This window comes from Convolutriloba macropyga, chromosome 14 (genome assembly GCF_964194025.1).
Source record: "Convolutriloba macropyga chromosome 14, txConMacr16.3, whole genome shotgun sequence".
In the NCBI taxonomy this organism is placed as follows: domain Eukaryota; kingdom Metazoa; phylum Xenacoelomorpha; order Acoela; family Convolutidae; genus Convolutriloba; species Convolutriloba macropyga.
Window position 1 is genome coordinate 9,650,715 of NC_134481.1, and position 21,922 is coordinate 9,672,636.

Here is a 21,922-nt window from a genome sequence, read left to right on the forward strand (position 1 = left end):
AGACAAGCATGAAAAAGAAGCACGTGAACAAAAATTAATTCGCATAGCAAAAAGATATGAACAAAAAGATTTCTTTTTTCTCCGCTCTTCAAAACTGCTCATTGAAACAACTTTTTCAAACTTTGTTCTCTCCCTGAAACTCCTGTGTCTCTTTGCCCGCTCAATTACCGAAAAAAAAGAAAACGCAATTGTAAAATTCTACGATTAGGCCCAAAACAGTCTCAATATCGCTTTGCAACTATTAAAAAAAACAATCAACAAATGTTGCGTGAAATGCTCACAAACGACTGACCACCGGTTGGCTTTGTCAGTAGTTCACTGAGTCTGACTTAGAGACGCTGGTTTTAGCTTTACAGTGGATGGGGCGTGGGATGGAAAGATAAGATTCAATATAATCGGAAGATTTTTCGTCAAAAACTCCCAAAAGACTGGTGGCTGTAGTAAAAATACAATAGAAAACAGAGCAAGCCGATTGCAAGAAAAGAGCCACCCATGATGTGCTTGACACACATCAGGAGTGAAACAGAAAAAAAAGAGATAAAATTGACAAAATTTTTCCTATGTTTGAAAATGTGTTCTAATTCGGTGTGCAGTTTGTTAGATTCTAAAACTATATATAATTCAGCTTAAACTGAAAGCTATCAAGCATAATACTAAAGTCAGCTCGAAATCGCTCTAAAGAACTTTGATAACCTAATGCACTATGACAAAATGACCGGGCTTTATCGGTTTATCCTGTTTCTTTTGATTTTGCTCGTTTGACATTGACTGTATTCACTACATTGCGTAATTCAATGAGAGACGGAATTTAAAATTTAATTGGCGGAAAAAGTGAATGAGGTAAGTCATGAGTCAAAATAAAAAATCGTGGTGATCAAATAGTAAAACGCATTAAAAACATAGCAGGACAAGTCCTGACACAATTCAAAACATTTTCCTTGACTAAACAAAATAAATTTGACCCAGAATGAACTATGAATGGACTGGGAAAATAATCTGGAAAAGAATCAGATAAAAAATGAAAAAAAAAAATAATAAAAAATGATGACAAAAATCCGCATGGGAACAAAAAAACCACTCTGGCCAGATTTTTGTTCTAACACCTTTTTCTCACTCCACTTTGAAATTAGAGCAAAAACTTAACGCCAGAAACCAGGCGTAGCCCTAGGAGGCTAACGGCGGCTATTAAATTTAGTGCAACACAATGCAGTTATGAATTCAAACTCTACCCCCGACTTTTAATCAAATTTGAAATACAAATAATTGTCTTAAAATCGATACCCACTTTTTTAGGAGACAAACAAAATTTGGACACCACTAGGGGTGAGAAATGACGTCACGCACGCACTTCACTTGAAATTGCATGCACGAATGAACAAGAAGCAGATTTGAAGTGGTTCTGATGTCATATGGTCGTAACAAAAATCTTATCAACAAAATAAAACAAACAAACAGAAGGCCAATAACAGTCCCAGCTATCGCTGTACGGCAATTAATAAAACAATGAAATGAGAAAAATGTCGCGAAGTAGCCTGAAAATCCATAAAATATTTGACAATCCTTCAAATTAGCAAATAAACTCCCTTCAATTGCCAAAAAAATTCCACACACTATCAAAACAGCATGAATAATGTTTATTAAGTCTACAGTCCCTTTTAAGACAAATTTTGGAAACAAAGACAAGCATGAAAAAGAAGCACGTGAACAAACAAAATTCATTCGCATATCAAAAAGATATGAACAAACAGATTTCTTTTTTCTCCGCTCTTCAAAACTGCCCATTGAAACAACTTTTTCAAACTTTGTTCACTCCCTGAAATTCCTGTGTATCTTTGCCCGCTCAGTTACCGAAAAAAAGAAAACGCAATTGTAAAATTCTACGATTAGACCCAAAATAGTCTCAATATCGCTTTGCAACTATTAAAAGAAACAATCAATAAATGTTGCGGGAAATGCTCACAAACAACTGACCACCGGCTGGCTTCGTCAGTAGTTCGCTGAGTCTGACTTAGAGACGCTGGTTTTAGCTTTACAGTGGACGGGGTGTGGGATGGAAAGATAAGATTGAATATAATCGGAAGATTTTTCGTCAAAAACTCCAAAAAGACTGGTGGCCTGTAGTAAAAATACAATAGAAAACAGAGCAGGCCGATTGCAAGAAAAGAGCCACACACATCAGGAGTGAAACAGGAAAAAAAACAAGAGATAAAAATGACAAAAATTTTTCCTATGTTTGAAGAAGTGTTCTAATTCGGTGTGCAGTTTGTTAGATTCTAAAATTATATATAATTCAGCTTAAACTGAAAGCTATCAAGCATAATAATAAAGTCAGCTCAAAATCGCTCTAAAGAACTTTGATAACCTAATGCACTATGACAAAATGACCGGGCTTTATCGGTTTATCCTGTTTCTTTTGATTTTTGTTCTAACACCTTTTTCTCACTCCACTTTGAAATTAGAGCAAAAATTTAACGCTAGAAACCAGGCGTTTTCGCTCCACTTCCTCTTTGGACGTAAGCATTATCATCACTTAGCCCTAGGAGGCTAACGGCGGCTATTAAATTTAGTGCAACACAATGTAGTTACGAATTCAAACTCTACCCCCGACTTTTAATCAAATTTGAAATACAAATAATTGTCATACAAATAATTGTCATAAAATCGATACCCACTTTTTTTAGGAGACAAACAAAATTTGGACACCACTAAAAACGATACCAGCAATTTGAATTTTAAGTTTGCAGCTTCACTTAAAAAAACTGACGAAGGGGTCAAATTTTGTGGGACGTACAGCATGTATAATAAAAGAAATTTATCACATAGCTACCTCAAAGGCTTACGCAATTGTAAAAAGGATGTCTTACGCAAAACTCAAATCCTGTTTGCCAGGAACGTGTTGGCAGAGAAAATCAGCACTGGATCAGTCTAGAGATATTCCATTTTTTAGGATGGCCGGTATTCTGTTCGTCTCACAGTTTACATTGGCCCGTCTAGATTTTGAGTTAAATTTATTGCTTGAAAAATAATGTGTTCAGCTTAACTCCCGCAAACAAGGTTTGCTGTATATGCGATTCAAACTTCCGCGTGGATACTTGTGACAATTAATTTGAGGAACCACTACCTAAATGGGCTTTGTGGTAACTGCCTAAAAACTAGTTTCTGTATAAATAGTGTGTATACTACTATAGTAATTACTAGCTATAAGTTACGAAAGTATGGTAATATTCTGCTCGGACTCAACTTCGGCGCATGAATAATTTTCAGACTAAACATAATAAACACAAGTCAGGGTGGTTTTCTTAGGAGTAAATAGTCCAATGAAAAATAGTCCAAACACACAATTGATGAAAGCAACTAACAATAGTGGCCTTCACTATAGCTACACATTCAATGAACAAGAAAAATTCCAAAACATAACCGACAAACGTCAGGCGAATCGCTCTCAAAAGAACGGCGAGCGGTTGGCTTTGTCAGTAGTTAGCCACGTTATAGTGAGGCTAGCCTCAGCTTAATTGAAGGGGCGTGAGGTGAGCGCAGCGGGGTGGGGGGGGGGGGGTTGATCCGGGGGCTCATGGGGGTGGTTTTGGGCTGCACGGGCCCTTACGGCGTGAACGCTGTGCAGGGGGTGGGGATTGGGGGAGGGGTGAAGTGTGAGGGAGGCTGATGTGGAGGTTGTGGAGGGGGCAACCTCTAAGAACCGCCCTTCCACCAAGTATAAGTCTCCAAAGCAAATTCTGTAAAACGCGTACTTGGAGACTACTGAGCTGAAAGGCTCTAAGAGAACTTAATGACCTGTTTATTCCGTTTTTGAGGACAAAAATCAAATGTGTCAGACGAAAAATCGGTCAAGAGAAAAATTGCATAAGACCGACAGGACTTATATACTTGCTACAAACTTTGTTAAAAAACATAGCTGGCAGATTGCCAGAAAATAGCCGCAATAGATTTGTAGACCGGCAGTCTAAAAAAACAGTAAAAGACAGACCAAAAAATTCGTCTTTTCATTGAAGGCTGATCTGTTATATTTTGATTAAAAATCTGTATAAGTTATTGCTGCCTCTATTAGCTGATCTCGAATAAACTTCATTTAGAGTGACACACACCCATTTGACCTTATCTCTTTGAATTAAAGTAAATAAAAGTCAATTTCAAAGTGAGGAAGTCATTTTTGAGAGTGAGGTAAGTCAAGTGTGACCAAAAATTTAATCACGCGCATGAACAAAAAAACTCGCTCCACTAAGAGCGAAAAATGACCTCACACATGCAATTCAGTTGAAATTGCATGAAAGAATGAACAAAAAGTGGCTGTGACGTCATATGGTCGTAACAAAAATCATGACGACGAAATAAAAAAACATAGCAGGACAAGTCCTGACGTACAATTCAAAGAATTTTCATTGACTAAACAGAAAAACTAGACCTAGAATGGACTATGAGTGAACTGAAAAAATCAGATGAAAAACCAGAAAAAAAACAGAAAATCAATGTCAAAATTCCGCATGTGAACAAAAAACCACTAGCGAGAAAGAAAATTTTAATTCAAACAAAAATCTAGGCCTTGAATGAGCTGTGAAAGGATTGGGAAAACCATTTAGAAAAAAATTCGATCCAAAAAATCGAAAAAACAGTAAAAATCAGAGTGAAATTGCCGCATGTGAACAAAAAACCACTACCGAGAAACCGAATTTTTGTTCAAACGCCGTTTTCTCACTCTACTAAAATTAGAGCGAAAAAAATTCACGCCGCAAGCCCACTCGCTTTTTCGCTCCATTTCCTGTTTCGGCGTGACCAAAATCACTACTCCAATTTGACTTCAAAAATCATGAAAATGTGCGAACAGATCTTAAAGAAAAAAAAACATAGCAGGACAAGTCCTGACGTACAATTCAAAGACTTTTCGTTGACTAAACAGCAAACTAGACCTGGAACGGACTATGAATGGATTGGAAAAACCATTTAGAAAAAAATGCGATCCAGAAAATCGAAAAAACAGTAAAAATCAAAGTGAAATTGCCGCATGTGAACAAAAAAACCACTACCGATAAAGCGAATTTTTGTTCAAACACCGTATTCTCACTCTACTTTAAAATTAGAGCGAAAAAATTTCACGCCGCAAAACCGCTCGCTTTTTCGCTCCATTTCCTGTTTCGGTGTGACCAAAATCACTACTCCAATTTGAATTCAAAATTCATGAAAATGTGTGAACAGATCTTAAAAAAAAGACAGCGCCCCAATACAATTCAAATTCTTTGAATTGTAAAAAACCAAGAGAAGGCCAATAATAGCCCCAGCTATCGCTGTGCGGCTATTAATGAATCTAAATATTCGAAACAAGTTAAGAGAAGCTGCGCATTAAGAGAAATTCAATGTGGACTCCAACGTAGTTTCGATCTTTCAAGTTGCCCCAGCAAGAGACCTCATAGAAATTAAGTCATTGCATTAGGTTAAGCCCATTGACTTTCAAAAACAGTTGCTGGTCCAAAATACTTCTGATCGTGACTACAGGCTTCATTGCTTTAAATGAAGCTACTCTAGGTAATTAAAAAAATCGCATATTTCATTTTAAAAGATGCCGTCACACGCATAGTTGAAGTGTGGTAGAAAGAGTCAGGACATTAGTTCGGAGCTCGGCCGATTAATCATAAGGCCCGTTTCCAAAAAAGAAAACAAATTACTAATTTCTGAAAATGAGACCAGCAGTTTAAACGAGACCAAGAATATCAAGAATTGAAAAGAATTTTACCGTTGCAATAACAAGATCTGATATTCTCATAAGGTATACTAAAATGGTATCGGCACAGATATTACTCACATTAAAAGAACTCCATCTTTGACTCTTTGAAACAGTTGATCTGTGGTAGCATCAATAGGTAAATACTTGGGCTGAGCCAGCATTTTATCATCTTTGAAATTCTGATTGACCCACTCGGCAAATGCTCTTTTCTCAGGCTCTGAGTAACTGTGCATTGCTCCATCCCGACCCTGGTTCTTCACCAATTGCACACTTCTGGCTAATTCCTGACCCAGACGTCTGGTTTTGTCCTTTCCTGTGTCCACTTGATGTTTAGCGAAAATCTAAATTGTTTAAAAACTTTATTTTTTAAGGAGAATAAGCGCAGCATTTTTAAAAACAAATAAATATAGTTTTCCATACAAAGTTTACAAATTTCTGTTATCAGTTTTCGGTAAAAATCCAAATGTAAAACCGAAAAATTGATTTAACAAACGCGCAATCCAAATAAGGCGCAGCTTTAACCCATCAGATATAAAATCCGAGGTAAGCCACAGAAAATTACTTACAATTAAAAATTCGTCCATTTCGATTTTTCCGTTCTTGTTTCTATCCAGAGCCTGAACATATTCCCTACATTTGTACGCGGGTACATCCTCTCCAAGTGACTTGAAAAGTTGTCCAATTTCTTTCTCATCTATGACTCCATTGCCATCTAAGTCCAGCTAAAAAATATCCAGAATAACTCTAACAGCTCATTATATTAATAAATTGTTATCTAGTAGAAAGGACATTTGTTTGCAACTTGTATGGTAAAAATGATGTAGCATAATATGAAATCTACTCGACAGGTCATCAACAGGTCCCAACGGTCCTAGTCAAGTGATGACCAGTATCAGTACTATGACATTAAATCCAATAGAGCACATAATTCAGTACATTAAATCACGGAGATTAAATCCCTTCGAATGTAATAACCTTCAATGCATGCATATTTTCGATAAGATTTTGCAACTCTAAAATTGACCTAGAAAACAACTTCTCATGAACAACAAAGGCGATTCAATTTTGCTCAACAAAAACTATGAGCAACCTTAACATCGGCCATTTAGCAAAAATTAACTAAGACCTGAATTAGTATAAGATCATGTTTCTAACTTATCTATAGATACAGTAATGAAGACAACCTATGCCAACGAAATAAAGAATTTTGATAAATTGCGGGTATATAACCTATTGAAATGCATACCAGTCAAAGACTTAAACAAAAAGTGAAAGCAGTAGGTATGGTGTTTAAAAGTTTATTATATTGTCAAAAATTTATTAGTCGCTAGGATGGTGAACGGATTGCAACACTTAAGGAATTTTCTGGTGCTGCCATTTACAAATACTTGAAACAATAAAGCTCAATCTTCAATAAAAAGCAAAGAAAGGGCTGTCTCGCAATTAAATTTTTTGAAGTAAACTCAAATATATGAATGGCGAGTGCTTGAAACTATAGGAAAACTTTACGTTTAGAAGTTAATTGACAATTATAATAAACACAGCCGGCAGATTGCTAGATTAGCTCTGAAATATACATAGAAGCTGTAGAATAAAAATAGCAACGGAAACAGAATTGACTTGGGTTATCGACGCCGCTACTTAAACGACTAATAAACGTTTCGGAGTAATACTTATGAAGCGTTCAATTTCATACCGCTCAAGCCTTTGAACGTGACAAAATTTTTAACTTGAGTTGAATCATAAGGCTAGCTAACAATCGCTCTAATGCAGTTTGATACCCTAGTGCACTATGACTTATTGGCTAGGCTTTATCGGTGTATCCCCTAGCTTTTGGTTATGCTCTTTTGACTATAACCTTATTCACTACAAAAGGTTTCAATGACTGAAAAAATTTAAAATCATTCGTTGCAACTCGAATTACAACACGAATTAAAAATAAGTCCTGTAGAATAAGTCCTGAATTACAATCCGAAGAAACGAAAAAAAACTAGGACCTGACCACTCACATCAGAGGAACAACGGTCGATGCTTATCAAAGGATGCAATGGTACATAAAGGGAAAACATTCTTTTAAAATAACTTTCATTCCTCTTCTTTATAGAAAATCAGTGGTGTCAAAGTCATTGATTCCAACGACAACGTCTAAACTACTGTTCACAATACGCGTCCAAAAAACCCAGACACCAACTATAAAGAGAACCCATAAAATCAAAGTGATTAAAAACTGTATTTAAAATCTTAATTCAACCAAACTGCACTTCATTAGGTAACATTTATAGCCAATGAGACCTCCCATTGTTGAAACTGAGTGAAGACACTCAAACTCAAAGACTAAGAATCAACAAACAATTAAAAACTCATTGATATTTTAACAAGCATTGTCAAAGCCAACAAAACTGTTAGCTCTAAACTGCAACTATTAAAGGCATCCAATATTTCCTAATAATAAAACCCTATCAGATGATATCTGTCATTAATCTGACAGAGCGGAAGAAAAACAGGAAAACAAACCGGGGCAAAAATCATAATCTCACTGAAATTGTGAAGAAAAACACGGTAAAGAAAAACGACAACGTCTAAATTACTGTTCACAATACGCGTCCTAAAAACCCAGACATCAACTATAAAGAGAACCCATAAAATCAAAGTGATTAAAAACTGTATTTAAAATCTTAATTCAACCAAACTGCACTTCATTAGGTAACATTTATAGCCAATGAGACCTCCCATTGTTGAAACTCAGTGAAGACACTCAAACTCAAAGACTAAGAATCAACAAACAATTAAAAACTCATTGATATTTTAACAAGCATTGTCGAAGCCATCAAAACTGTTAGCTCTAAACTGTAACTACTAAACGCATCCAATAATTTCTAAAAATAAAACCTTATCAGGTGATATCTGTCATTAATCTGACAGAGCGGAAAGAAAACAGGAAAACAAACAGGGGCAAAAATCATAATCTCACTGAAATTGTAAAGAAAAACACAGTCATAGAGCATACAAAAATTTGAAGAACGCAAATGGAATCCCTTTTGACTCACTAGAAAGGCGAAGAGACTGTTAAAACTTGAGTAGCTATCCGAAAAGACTAAGAAAATTCACATACGCTTCAAAACAACGCCAATGAGAACTGTCAGTAATAATCTTTTGTGGGTATTTCCCGTTAGTGCCCCCCCCCAACCTAAAGTCCCATCACAGTAATTATAGAAGAATGGTGGCTATAATTTCGTGTGAGGCAATAATGAGAAAGAACCGCCCAGGCAACAGCACAAAAAGAAAACAAAAAGGCTCAAAACTTGACTAATCTTTTCTGAAAAAGTATCACAGTCAACTGAAGCTATCAATGGAAACACCTCCTTGAATTCAACAAAGCTTCCTATAAAGTTGAAAAGATATGTCAATATTGAGCTTAAGTAACAAAAAATTTTGCGGGCTGCACTCAAAAATTCATTAATATTTTATGAAAATAAATAAGAATCAAATTTTAAAAAAACTAGCTATGAACTGAAACACATATATAGATGCATCTGAGCCTCATTGAAAAGCCGATAAGACCTATTATCCCGCCTGAGAAACATATTATTAAAGAGAGAAATAATAACCGACAAACCTCGAAAATTTTATCTACGTAGTGTTAAGTCAAAAAAGCAATAACTTAACTGAAACCAATAACGAATTCCATTCATAGTCTTTTTTCAAAGCCTAAAAGACCTGTCATTTTCGGCATTAAGTGATAGGAAAACAAGCCGCAATAAATGCGAGAGAAATAAAAATTTCTCAGATATTTATTGAAAACAAGTAGCGTTAAAGTCAAACAAAACCAAAATCTATGAAAAACGCCCATTAACTACTTTCATATCATAAAAGCCAAACATCATTAGCTGTTCCATCTTAGAAAAAAGAAAGAGCCACAACACAATCCAAATCGTTCGAAATATAAAATTAAGAGAATATAAAATAGTAGCATTTGAGGCCGACGGGGTCTTTTAATTATACAATCGATTACAAAAACTCTTAATTTCTATCTACAGAGGTGAGATGAGCATGATAAAAAGAACGGATTTATAAACCTAAAATAACCGACTTCAATGGGGTGATTTGCTCTCAAACGACCGGTTGGCTTCGGTAGTCTCCAACTGCGGCTTAGGGATGCTAGCATTAGGGGGTGGGGTGGTGAGCGATGTTTGGGGGGGGGGGGGGGGGCTAAGAGCTGATTGGGGGGGGGGGGCTGAGCTGGTATCAAGCGATATGGGGATGTAGTGTGGTCTGTGGTAAGGCTGGACGAGAGGGGGTCCAAATCGACAGGTTGAAGAGGGTGGAAGGGGGTGTCGGTGAATGGAAAGGCGACTGAGGGGGCCAAACTTTTCAAACCAAAAATCACCCCCTTCACACCCTGACATTGACTCCTCAAAACAGTTTTGTTGAACCGCATACTTAGAGACTAGTATAGCGCAATGCTCTAAGTGAGCTCCTCGGTCACTTAATGCCCTCCGGGCGTTATGGGTTTTAATTCAGGGGCTGTAGCTTCGATAAAAAGATAAAAAAATTTATGGGTGTGAAAACATCATCCCACGGTAGGATTCGGACCCCGACCTCCTGAGTCTTTGTCTCACCTCGACGGAGGCATTAACCGGATACGATTAATATGTACGCTACATGCTTCGAACATTCAAAGCCGAGAAAATTGTAACAGAAAAATTTCCGAGAATTATAAATATTCACCTTATTGAACACCTCTTCCAATTCCTTTATATTGTCTGCATCTGCAGCACCAGAATCTGTCAAATTTTGTTTCCATGTTTCCGGAACTTTTGTCATCCCTAACCCTAAAAACGTATAATATCACTCAGCCCGGATCAGTCAGCGATTTTTTTATATTTCAGTTTGGAACAAGCACTGAACACAATCAGCGCATCAATCAGATCTACTCTCCTCCCCCTGCTTAGTGAGCACGTAACTTTTGCATCTCAAGGCACATGTGTTAATATTTTAATCTATTAGTAGTAGTAGTAGTCCCCTTTTCTACTACTACTACTGTTGACATTACCCCACCCCCCCCCCCCCCACCCCCCGAAGTGTTTTTACGCCCCCGGTTACAAATTATATGTTGTTATATAGCACGTTACTATGTAAAAAATAGGACGTGCGCTTAGGGGCGTAAAAAATATAAGCCCACTAAGCTGGGGTGCTAAAACAGAATAGAGCCTAAAGAAATGTACTGTGCCGACAACGCTTAATTTTTGGGTCTCCACTTTAGCGCCCCCCCCCCCCCCCCAGTCAGATAACCAATAGCCCCCCCCCCCCGGTCATGGTAATTATACCATAATGGGGAGCATGATTTCATGGGGGGCTGTAATGGGAAAGATCATAATTTTTAATGGGGCATAGAAACACTGGAGGGCAGAAATAGATCCCACTAATCATCTAAGAGCCAAGCGTGATATTACAAAACGCACAAGTATATGAGCCGAGCCTCCCGTCTTCGACCAGCACTCGTACTGAACCCCCAACAATTTCGCGCAGCCTTAGCGCCGTGAGCATCAAATGCTGTTGATGTTGGGAATTTACGACCGCTTGTCGAAGGGTCGTTCTGACCCTTGAGTCTTGCTTTTAGAGAATTGTCCCTAAATTTCTGCATCGGTGACAATCGTAACACAGTTGCCACGTGCAGATATTTTGAGTGTTGAACGATTTATTAACAAACTTCCACATCGTTTAGTATTCGGTTTTTCATTTCTCGCGGTTCCATAAAATTTATTTCATTGTCGATTTGGTTTGCTAGTCTGCAATTTTTGAAAACGAATTCTTTTCGCGCCTTTTCGAGTCTTACTTTTCTGGACGTGTACAATTCTGTGGATCTTCCTCGAACTTTGTTTATTTCAGGTATTTCAATATCGTCTCTTCCTGCTTGAGTTAGCTTTGAGAGGGTGAGGAGATCGTTCATCTGCATGTACATTGGTAATGGAAAGATGTTCAAAAGCCTCAGTCGATTCTCATAGGGCTCGTTTCGTCCTGCTATCCACCTAACTGCTTCCCGCTGGAGTTTTTCAAGATTACCTAAATCAGATTTTCAGGGCGTGGTACAGTTTATTCCGTATAACAAGACTGGCAGAACCAGCGATTTGTATAATCCCAGTTTATGAAGGGTTTTGCGGCATAGGCGACATTCCTCCTTATCAAGCAAAGGACTCTGTTGATGCCCTCGTGATAGTGTTTCAGAAACAAAGGAAAGCAGCAGAGAACTAAGTCAAAAAACAATTCATATTTCCTCATTCCTGAAGCTAGAACAGCCTAGTACGATGGACATTTTGTACGACGGGGAACATTTTTACTTATAATTGCTGGTCCAGGATTCTTTTCATGATTCTTTTTTTAGTTCACTGAGGAAAACGTAATGGTCTCTTCCATGACACCCAATCCCGTTGAGTATAAACGAGCACTTGTAGAAGCAAGATTTATAGCCGGTTTTATAATAGGATATATAGCAAAGATAATAGACCTGAGCTGAATCAAATAGCTGCTTTTAGCATTCCTGAAGTTCACTTACTATGTAAAATCTTCAAATAAACTATTAACTGTAAACTATAAAAAATCATCAAAACTATGTAAAATCTTCAAAATTATGAAAAATTTCCAAATAAACTATTAACCTATAAGTATCGTTTAGATTTTTTTGAAAAACGGTAGTAAAATTGATTTCAACCCGGATTTTTTTGAAGTTCCCAATTCCTAAAATCGAAATTTTTTCAGAAGAAGCGGTGCACAGCTTTCAACTTAAGCTCTTAAGGAAAGAAATAAGTAAAAGGAGCGAATTTGTCGATTTAAAATTACTTCCGATATTTATCAGCATCCATTTTATTTTATCTCATATACAACGTGGGATTTCAAGTCTCTATCGAAAGATGATATCAGGGTGGGTAGGCATGATTTTAATTTCCGCGTTGTAAAAACCATTTGCAATTCTCATAGTTTCTTCAATTTGCTTGCAAAGTTTGAGTAAAGCCTCTGTATTGTAGCAAAAATGTTGACTTATCATAAGATCTAGTCTTGTTTTTTCAATGCTCTTTTGGTATTGTTCTCAATTGGTCTTTACCGCCATTTATTATCTTTTCTAAAGTCTGGTTCACTTTTTTTGAAGACCATTACTCTGGATACTGATTTTTGGTCCAGCAAGTTTTGTTGTTTTCAAGAACCTGATCAAAGGCCAACCAATTAGAGGTTGCATTAAACACCCTGTGAACCGTCCCTTGAGTCACATTTTTCTTATGCTGAAGCGTTGCACAGCTGCAAAAATTCGGTGTTATTCCAGTGTCAGTTGGTTTTTGATGCCAATGACAGGTGATATTGCTTTTAATGCTCACATTTATGTTAATGTCAATAAGGGCCAAATCCCTTTCCATGTTACTTTTTTCTAAGGCAGTTTGCAGGTTGTTGTGTAACGAATTTGCAAATTTTAAGTACTCGTCCGGGTCACCACGACCCATGCAGATAATATCATCCACAGAACTTTTAAACAATTTCATCGCCTCATACCGTCCCACTGTCTGTGGACTGCAGTAATAAGTTTTTCTTTCAAATAATGAAAAAAAAATCGCGCGGAGCAGCGCCGTAGATTGTTCGACGAAAATATTCTGGAGGATAGGGGCATTCTCAGGAAACAGGTGAAAAAAGAAATTTTGCTTTCAATTTTGTACAGAATTAGAAAAAAAATAGAGATAACTCTGAACTGATTAGTAGGAGACTTAATGACAGGTTAGCGACGCTGTCTGAGAGACAAGACAGCCCTTTGCCGAATGGATCTAATAATAATGTTGTTACACTGGACGGTGTTGTACTGCCAAGCTTTGTCCTGGGCGTCTTATCATTGAGTCCATAGCATCCAGTCAGGGACAAATTTGATGAAGTGCACTTTTTTGTGGATGTACACAGATTAATTCGTGAGTTAAGAGAGAACAACACTGATGTTAAAAAGTTATGTGAAATGGAATCGTCTAGCAAATGGTACGCCAAGAATGTACGTGAGACACCAATGGATAGAGGGGTTTAAAAAACTAATATTTTTTTGAAAGATCAAAAACTACTAGCTGTATCATTTGATAAAGTTTGTGGTTTTTGTGTTATGAAACAGACAACATACTCGGATAAACTAAATGAAATCCTCATTTCCAGTCAGTTTGAACCTCGTAATGGTGAAAGTGACGATATAACAATAAAAACAGAGAAACTGATAAATAGCATTTTGCATCAATTAATGAAACCAAGAAAAATAAGTGACCAGACTTATCACAGGCACAGGACAACTAGCTCGCAACGGGCCGGCCTTTATGGACTTGCTAAAGTACAAAAAAAGCGGTACGTCGCTTCGGCCTGTTTTTTCAATAGCCGGTAGCAGTTATAAGCAGCTCAATAATTTTCTCTCTCCCTTTTTCGTGAGGTTACCAGGTGCCAATATTGAGCTAACTCAAAAGATGCCAGAGGCGCTCTAGAGGCCACAAAATTGTATGAAGATCAGCTAGTTTTATCTCTCGATTTTGAAGGCTCATACACAAATTTACCGGTTGAGAAGGCAATTGAAATTGCGCTTAAAAAATTGTACTCTCTTGACGAGGTACCGGAGATTACGAGATCAGCTACGAAGAGTCTTTTGAGAATATTTGTAACTAATGTTCACTTTAATTGCAATAAAATGTGCTACACTCAATTAGACGTTTTAGCAATGGGTGCTTAGCTGATTGTAATTTTGGCAAATTTGTGGATGAAAATTTTCAAAAAATCCATGCAGAAACCAAATGGAGGAAAAGAGAATAAAAAGATGATATGCAATGACTATAACCAACGCGTTATTTTCCCAGGGAAAGGGGTCGAGTGCGAATCATGCAAAAACTGGTTTCATGCAAAATGCCAAAGTATTACTGACACCGAGTATAGGACCATGCAGGAAATTGTTTGAATCTGTTCCTATTGTGCGGAAAAAGGTACCAAAGAGGACACACAGGAATTGAAATTATTCAAGAGGTATGTAGATGACCTAGTGTGCAACTTCAATGGGAATCCTCTAGATTACCTCGACTTTGCAAATTCTCTCAGCAAGAACTTACGATTCACCCTTGAGACACCAAACGTTAGCGGAGACCTGGAATTCCTAGATCTAAATATAAAAGTAAACGTAGTTAGGAAAATTAGCTGTCATTGGTATCAAAAATCAACCGATACCGACATAATCCTAAATTTCCGTAGCTGTGCACGATACAACTTAAAAAAAATGTACTTCAAGTGGATGTGTATAGGATTTTTAATGCGACCAGTGACTGGCTACCCTTTGATGTAGCTCTTAAGAAAAATCAAGAGATCTGGACTGAAAATCAATATCAAACTGAGTGGTCCTCCATTATTTTTAATGAGACGTTGGATAAAATAGTCATGAAGGACAAATTAACTCCCTCTGAATGAGCAACATCTTAAAGTTCCAAGAATAAGTAGCATAAACCGAGATTTTTTGTTCAATACAGAGGAAACATCACTCAGAATTTTGCCAGTCGACTGAAAAAATTGTGCGGTATTCCAATCATTTTCACAACAAGGAAGCAAAGAACTTGCTTGCCCACCCTGAAATCACCTTTTGGTAATAAGCTGAAATCGCATGTGACATTTAAAGTTTCATGTAAGGAATGCAGTTCCATCTATGCTGGCCAAACCAGCCAACAAATTACTAATAGAATTTTGGAGCATCAAAAGAAGGATTCCGCTGTGGGACAACACCTCGTTGAATGTTGTGGTACAGCGCATAATATAGAATGAGAGATTCTTGATGCATGTCGCGGGGTTGAAAAACTAATGACAATAGAGGCGATCTACATCAGGAAGCTGAAACCGCAATTAAATACGCGCGATGAGTACTGGGTCCTGGAATTGACCGTGAAGTGTTAGTTCAAATACAAAAAAATTGACATTTGAAATTCAAAAATTATTCTGGTACATGTTAATTTGAAATTTTGTCAATTCAACAAGTAAAAAACAACAACAGAGAGGAATGAAAAGAAAAATCTTTTTTCAGGAATAGAAAGCATTATACTCGAGATTTTCAAAAACTCCGGAATCAAAATTATTATCACTTTAGTGTAATAAGTGTACATAAAATAGTATAAATGTAATTTTAACTGAATATAGTTTAAAAATTTGATGTTTTTGTAACTCATTTCTCTTAGAATTAGAGTCAAAGGCAAGTTTATTTACTTTGTAAATTATTTCATTTAATTTTTAAACCTGACGATGAACGCAATGTTCGAAAAGTTTTAATTGACTATTACTTCTTCTCTGCAGCTTTTACCATACAAATCAAAGGTAGTCTAATGAACAAAAAAAATTAGAGGCGAGTGAATTATGAACCGTACAGCTATCCTTCTTCAACAACTGACACAAAAAAAAATCGTTGAGTGTGTATGACTTCTTGAGGGCTCTAAATCCCCTGAGACATAAGAGACAGCTTCGCAGGATTGATTGGTTCGGATTGAAATGACGGTTTCTCAGTCATGTCGCCCATTATTTTTGGGCTTTTGCATGACTATGGTGGTGGAAGTGCCAGCACCACCATTGTAGACTAAAACTGAATGATTGAAAGAACTGTTTTCAACTTCGATTATGCAGGTCTCATATTTTAATAAAAGATATTGATATCCAGTCAGTCTAATTCTAAATATAAAAAAAGATTGTTTTCGTTATAACTAGCTTTGTCAGGTTATCAACTTTACTCTGTGAGTGTTTTTAACCAAAAAGTAAATATATCTTAATCATTACAACAATTAAAGTTTTCTAGTTCTTGGAACTGATCCACATAGTGAAATCTAAAATTTGAACTTTTGAAAAACCTTGATATTCAACTTGCACAACATGTAGCAAACAACTAACCCTGCTACAGTTCCCGTTAGACATCAACAACAGTGATACACCAAAAGTTTCGTTATACAAACGTCCAAATTGAGGGTCCAGAGGCCAATGAGCTACAAAAAAAGCTGATGGATGCAGTGAATTACAGTGTCACACGGTCCCTTCTGAATTGCTGGACACCGTTGCTAACTTGAAAAATGCAATGAAGGACCAGAAAGGATCAATCGGCTCATTTGTGAATAGAACTTCCAATGATCAGCAGAACCATGCAATTCAGCTCAATATTTTAGTAAGTTCATCCTTTGGGAAATATTTTTGAATTGTTTCTTAAAAAAATCCGGTTTTCTCCCCTGTGGTTTTGCTCCCCTGTGGTTCATAAAAAGATGTCCGTTTAATTTGTTCAGAATGAGCAAATTACACGCTTTGGTCTATTTTTGACACAAGGGAAATTGAAGAGGGATCACAACCCTTACTGATTGTGGCCAAATGACCAAACAATGAACTACATCAGGCGACCATCTTCTGACATTCAGCGGCCTCAATATTGCGGCAAGCAGCAAACAATTTGCGGACGCTTATTATCAAAAGAATTTAATGCTGCTGTCTAAATCTAATCCGAGATGTGGAGCAGCAGCAAGAAAGGACTACAGTCCAATTCGAAAAAAAAATCAAATGAAAATTTGAACGTCGTTAGAATTTTCTCAAGAGGTTTTGAATTTTGCGCAAATAACTGTCGTTTCTCTAGTCACAAGGTAAATTTGCAATTTGCTACCTCAACGTTTCTTCGGGAAGATGATTTTGATGTGACTGGACATATCACGTTTTCTGTTATCGAACTCTTAAGACTCAAGTACGTCAAAAAATGATTGGCAATTTAGGAGCACGCAAATGTCAGCTACTACAACCAATCTAGTAGCCTATAATCAAACAGACAATGAAATTTTGGTCATGTTGGGACACCTATTGAGCAAAGGGAACAAAGTCAACCTAAAATTGTCGATTCCCAAAATGAGAATGAGACTTTTTGAAAAATTCAGTTCAACTGCTTGCGTTCTGAACTTAATTTTTCTTCCTCCTGTTAGTTCTTTTTACTTGTCTTCTTTATCTAAGCAATATTATTTTCCATGTGCCGGTTTATCTAGATTACGAGTTCGTATTTGTGAGAACTATTTTCTAAAGATTTTTCTTTTTGAGAATCACAGATTGAAGACATGAAAACAGAATATTTTAGTTTCTTTTTCTCCTGGTTAATATGCCCAAACTATTCATAATGATTTTTACTAAACTTTTTTTCTCTACAGGACTTTGTCTAATTCTGTTGTCAGAGTTCACAGTTTTGAAGCTAATTATGTTAGAGATAGGAATTTGTTTTTCTGTCGCTCCTAAGCATTTTTTATCATTTTTCTCTGATTGCGAAATTTGTGCTCGGCTGTATTTTAGCTCTTTAAACTAAAGTTTGTATCAATAGTTTTAGTTCTGTCGGTCCTTCCTAGGCAAATTTTCTCTGACCAACTTCTGTTTTTGACCGTTTTCGGAAATTTATTGTGGAGTTAAATTTGAAGAGCGGAGCGGCGGCTCTTAGGTTATTTTTATGGAACTTTCACTTGTTTCTTTGAAAACGTACCTCAAGGGTTTTTGTATTCCTGTGCTTCATTCCCTAACCACGTATCCGGATCCTCACCAAGCTACCCCGCCACGCAGCTCACTATCAATAATAATTGCCAAATTCTTTTTTGATGCTTATTTCCTATTCTATACGCTGCTTCAGTCCATTTTTGTTTGTCTAAAAAATATGCGTAGGTTCACTTCAATGCTATCGAAACTCGAAACCTGTTGACTGGGCCACACTCAGCCAAAATAATCTCTACGCTGCAAAGCGTAAAGATGAAAACCTTATTTAATTGCTGAATGTATAAAGAAATCGCTCTGAGAAAGGCCATTCGATCAGCTTGTTTTCACGGTAAAATTGTGGCGCGAAGACTACGAAACGGTTAGCACTTCCTATGAAAACTTAGCACCAAATTTTAAAAATGATCTTGATAAACACAACGGCTATCTTCTGCTATACGTTGGATTCGAGAATTTGAAACGATCAGTGATAACTAAGGATCTTGTTTATTTTGTATGAACAATTCCTAATGGCGTTCCTGATTAGTCCGTCATGTGCTCCGAAAGAATGGGAGATACTCACTTAGTGGTGAGGCCAGTTCGATGTTTCAATTCAGACTGTGACCCTAATTGCGAATACGACTCTCTTAATTTCTCGGGTGCTGTGCAATTGAGAACGAGGAAATAAATATTTGGCCAGTCTGAGATTTTTGTCAAATAATACCCTGAATTCTTCGAACAAAATTCCAGCAAGTGTCAGAGGTGTGAAGAACCAGAAGTAACAATTTTGATGGTATTTCCAGTTGTTCTTAGTGAATTCATCGGCAACATTGTTTAGGAGTCTATTGCCGAAAAGATTGATCTCATATCTGTAGCGCGAGGTGTCAAACCTCAGAAAAAAAAGATTCAGAGGGAGCTGTTGGATAACCACAACCGAATATTCGGGTTTCCTCCTATTCCGCTGATTTGTCAGCTGCAGTTTATCAAATTCGATTTGTGATAACTCAGAAAAACTCTTCTCTAAAGGTTGAAAAATAGGAGCTGCATGTGAAAGATAGTGAGAAAAAAGTTTGTCAAATGTTCTCTAAATGGTCTCTGAAATTGGAGCCATTGTCAATGAATTTCCCAAAATTTGTTCTCTTCATTGTTATCTATCCCTTGTTTGTTCGCTATTGACAACACATGAAAACCCAGAAGCCAACAATAGATTGTCGCAACTGTGTCTGCACTTAGAACTCCAATTTTTCGTTGCAATATTGTTACCGTGCAGCACGCTACTTCTCTCCTGAATTTGTTCAGTTCCCGTTTCTCTCTAATGGACGACGCTTCGACAGCGTTGTACTCGTTAACGCAAACACTTCTTCCAACCGATAATTTTTTGCCCTCTGTTTATTGTCTTTGCGACAAATGAAGTAAAAACTATTCAACAATAGCAAATCTGATTAGCTCAAACGGCAATGCAACCATATTCAATTTTCGCAACCAGCCGAGCAAATTTGCTCAACGAAACATACAAATTTTCTATACATCTAATACAACAAACAGACTATTCGCAAATCAGGAGAGAAAACGTGAAACATAAAGGAAACCCCACTATAGCACATATCGCTTGCATTCAAAACAGCACACTTGAACTGAATCTTCTGATGTCAACATCGGTGTAAGCATAAAGAAAGTCTACGGATAAAAAATAATTCCGGTCAGTTTGGCCTCAGTGCTCTGATATGCCACAAGTTTTGATCATGTATCGCAGAAACATGGTTTTGTCCCGTCTGTTTGTTGGTTCTGATGATCCAAACTCAAAAGAAGAGCTGATCTTTTTCCCAAGTTGAATTCTTTACCCTTGATTTTGCGAGGATAACATTATCGTTCAAAGTTAGACATCTGGTGACCAACTTGGTTGCCAATTCCCATGTTCTGAGCATGAGGCAGTTCAATGGGTACTTTGGATGACATTATTGTACTGCTGAAGGTATAACTATCCGAAGATCACTTGCAAATTACCCTTATAATCACTGTGGATCAATTCGAAAGAAAAATTCTCATAGTCGGCACCTAGAAGCTGCAGGGCTCAAGCCAGCAACTCCATCGTCATCCTCTTTTGGTGTAAAAGGTCAGAATGCTTCTAGAAATATTGTGATTGGTCTTCCGCTATCACTGCCGATAGATTATATGCATTGCATTTTGCTGAGAGTATTTCCTGAATTGTCGAAGAATTTGCAGAAAAAGATAAACCAACTTACCTAAAGAGATAAACGATTTGGTGCCTTCTCCAATTTCTCCAATTTTGTATTTGGCGTTCTCTTGTTGCTTGAGCTTGTAGTTGCTAAACACCTATTGATATGGAAATGAACGAGTAGAGACAACCAATGTCCACTTCCTTCGCCATCTCGCTCAAGTTCACTCAATGTCCAATCAAGTTCAAAGATTTGGGCCGCTTTTTGTTTTCCCTGCTCTGAGTTTTTGATCTCTGAACAGGATTTTAGGCGGAGTATTGGCAAGATCAAACCAGGAATGCGCAGTCGTTTGTCGACGTTTCTTGCAAAGACATCGTTTAGTTGATCTTCATATAAAGTCTGATCAGAGGGTTTTCGGCAAATTGGTCAGACAACTGCTTAGCCAATAAAATTTTAATAAATCAGACTTTTCAGCGTTCGCGCTGGAAACGGAGAATTTAAAAATGGTCGTCTTTTTTTATCCAGAGGCAATAATTATCCAGAGCCAACAATATTTATTTCGACTACCCTACTTATTCTTGTGCACCTTTTTCCTTTTTCTGGCAAGTTCAACAGCTTTGTTCGTTACAAATGGAGAAATGTGGAGCAGTTTGGACAAATCCTCTTTTTTGCAAAGTTTTCTAATTCCGCTTCTGTTAGAAAGATTTCTGCTTGCTTTGCTGAAGACAGGTTTCTTTTTTCAAATTGAAAAAATGCAAGTGAAAATCTGATCAATGTAGGCTCTTTATCCAAAATGTTATGTGCCTTAATATCTGGAGAGTGTCAAGCTATGAAACCTTGCAATGCTTCTGGTCATTTTTAGTCTTATGACTATTAGACGAGGTATTAATGTTACATTTTTTCCTCAATATTTTTTCTCCAAGATCTTAAGTTATAAATATTGCATTACAAATTTAAAAACCTATGCCCAAAAATTCAAATGAATCTATCCTTGATATTTGAGGCTATTATGCACGTAAAAACTTCTTTAAAAATTAGCTTCATAATGCAATTTATTGGTTGTTTCATTCAAGATGAAATTCGTTGACATGTATGTTGGATCACGAGAAAAAAAATTAATACAGATGGCAAAGGTTTCTTGCCTGAAGCTATTATAAAATTAATAGTTTCCCGCGTTTAGATTCAAAATGGGTTGTCACTTTCAACTTGATTATTTCGGAGATAAATGTTGAATCTTGAGATATAAATTTTAAAATATGCGCTTGATTTTTCAAATTTCTGTCCTCTTGCCTGACACTATTTTTCAAGTAATATTTCTAATGTTCAGTTTCATAATGCAAATTTTGGGTTGTCACGTTCTACTTAATTTTCTTGGAGATAAATGTTGAATCTTGACATATAAATGTAAATGCAGACTCCAAAAAATACAAATAATTGTCTCCCTCTTGCCTGAAGCTATTTGCCAACTAATAATTTCTAAGGTTTGATTCATAGCGGAAGTTATGGGTCGTCA

General features: G+C 36.9%; 1 protein-coding gene across 2 annotated transcripts in view; it reads right to left on the minus strand.

Moving 5' to 3' along the window:
* Positions 1-21,922, minus strand: part of LOC142353693 (plastin-3-like) — a 577,871-nt gene that overhangs the window by 38,059 nt on the left and 517,890 nt on the right. For both annotated transcript variants that reach the window (XM_075406010.1, XM_075406009.1), the window contains exons 2-4: positions 10,463-10,568; positions 6,301-6,456; positions 5,813-6,075 (exon numbers count right to left, since the gene is read on the minus strand). In XM_075406010.1, coding sequence (XP_075262125.1) covers positions 5,813-6,075; positions 6,301-6,456; positions 10,463-10,558 — 515 coding nt within the window. In that variant the 5' untranslated portion in view covers positions 10,559-10,568. The remainder of the gene's footprint in view (positions 1-5,812; positions 6,076-6,300; positions 6,457-10,462; positions 10,569-21,922) is intronic.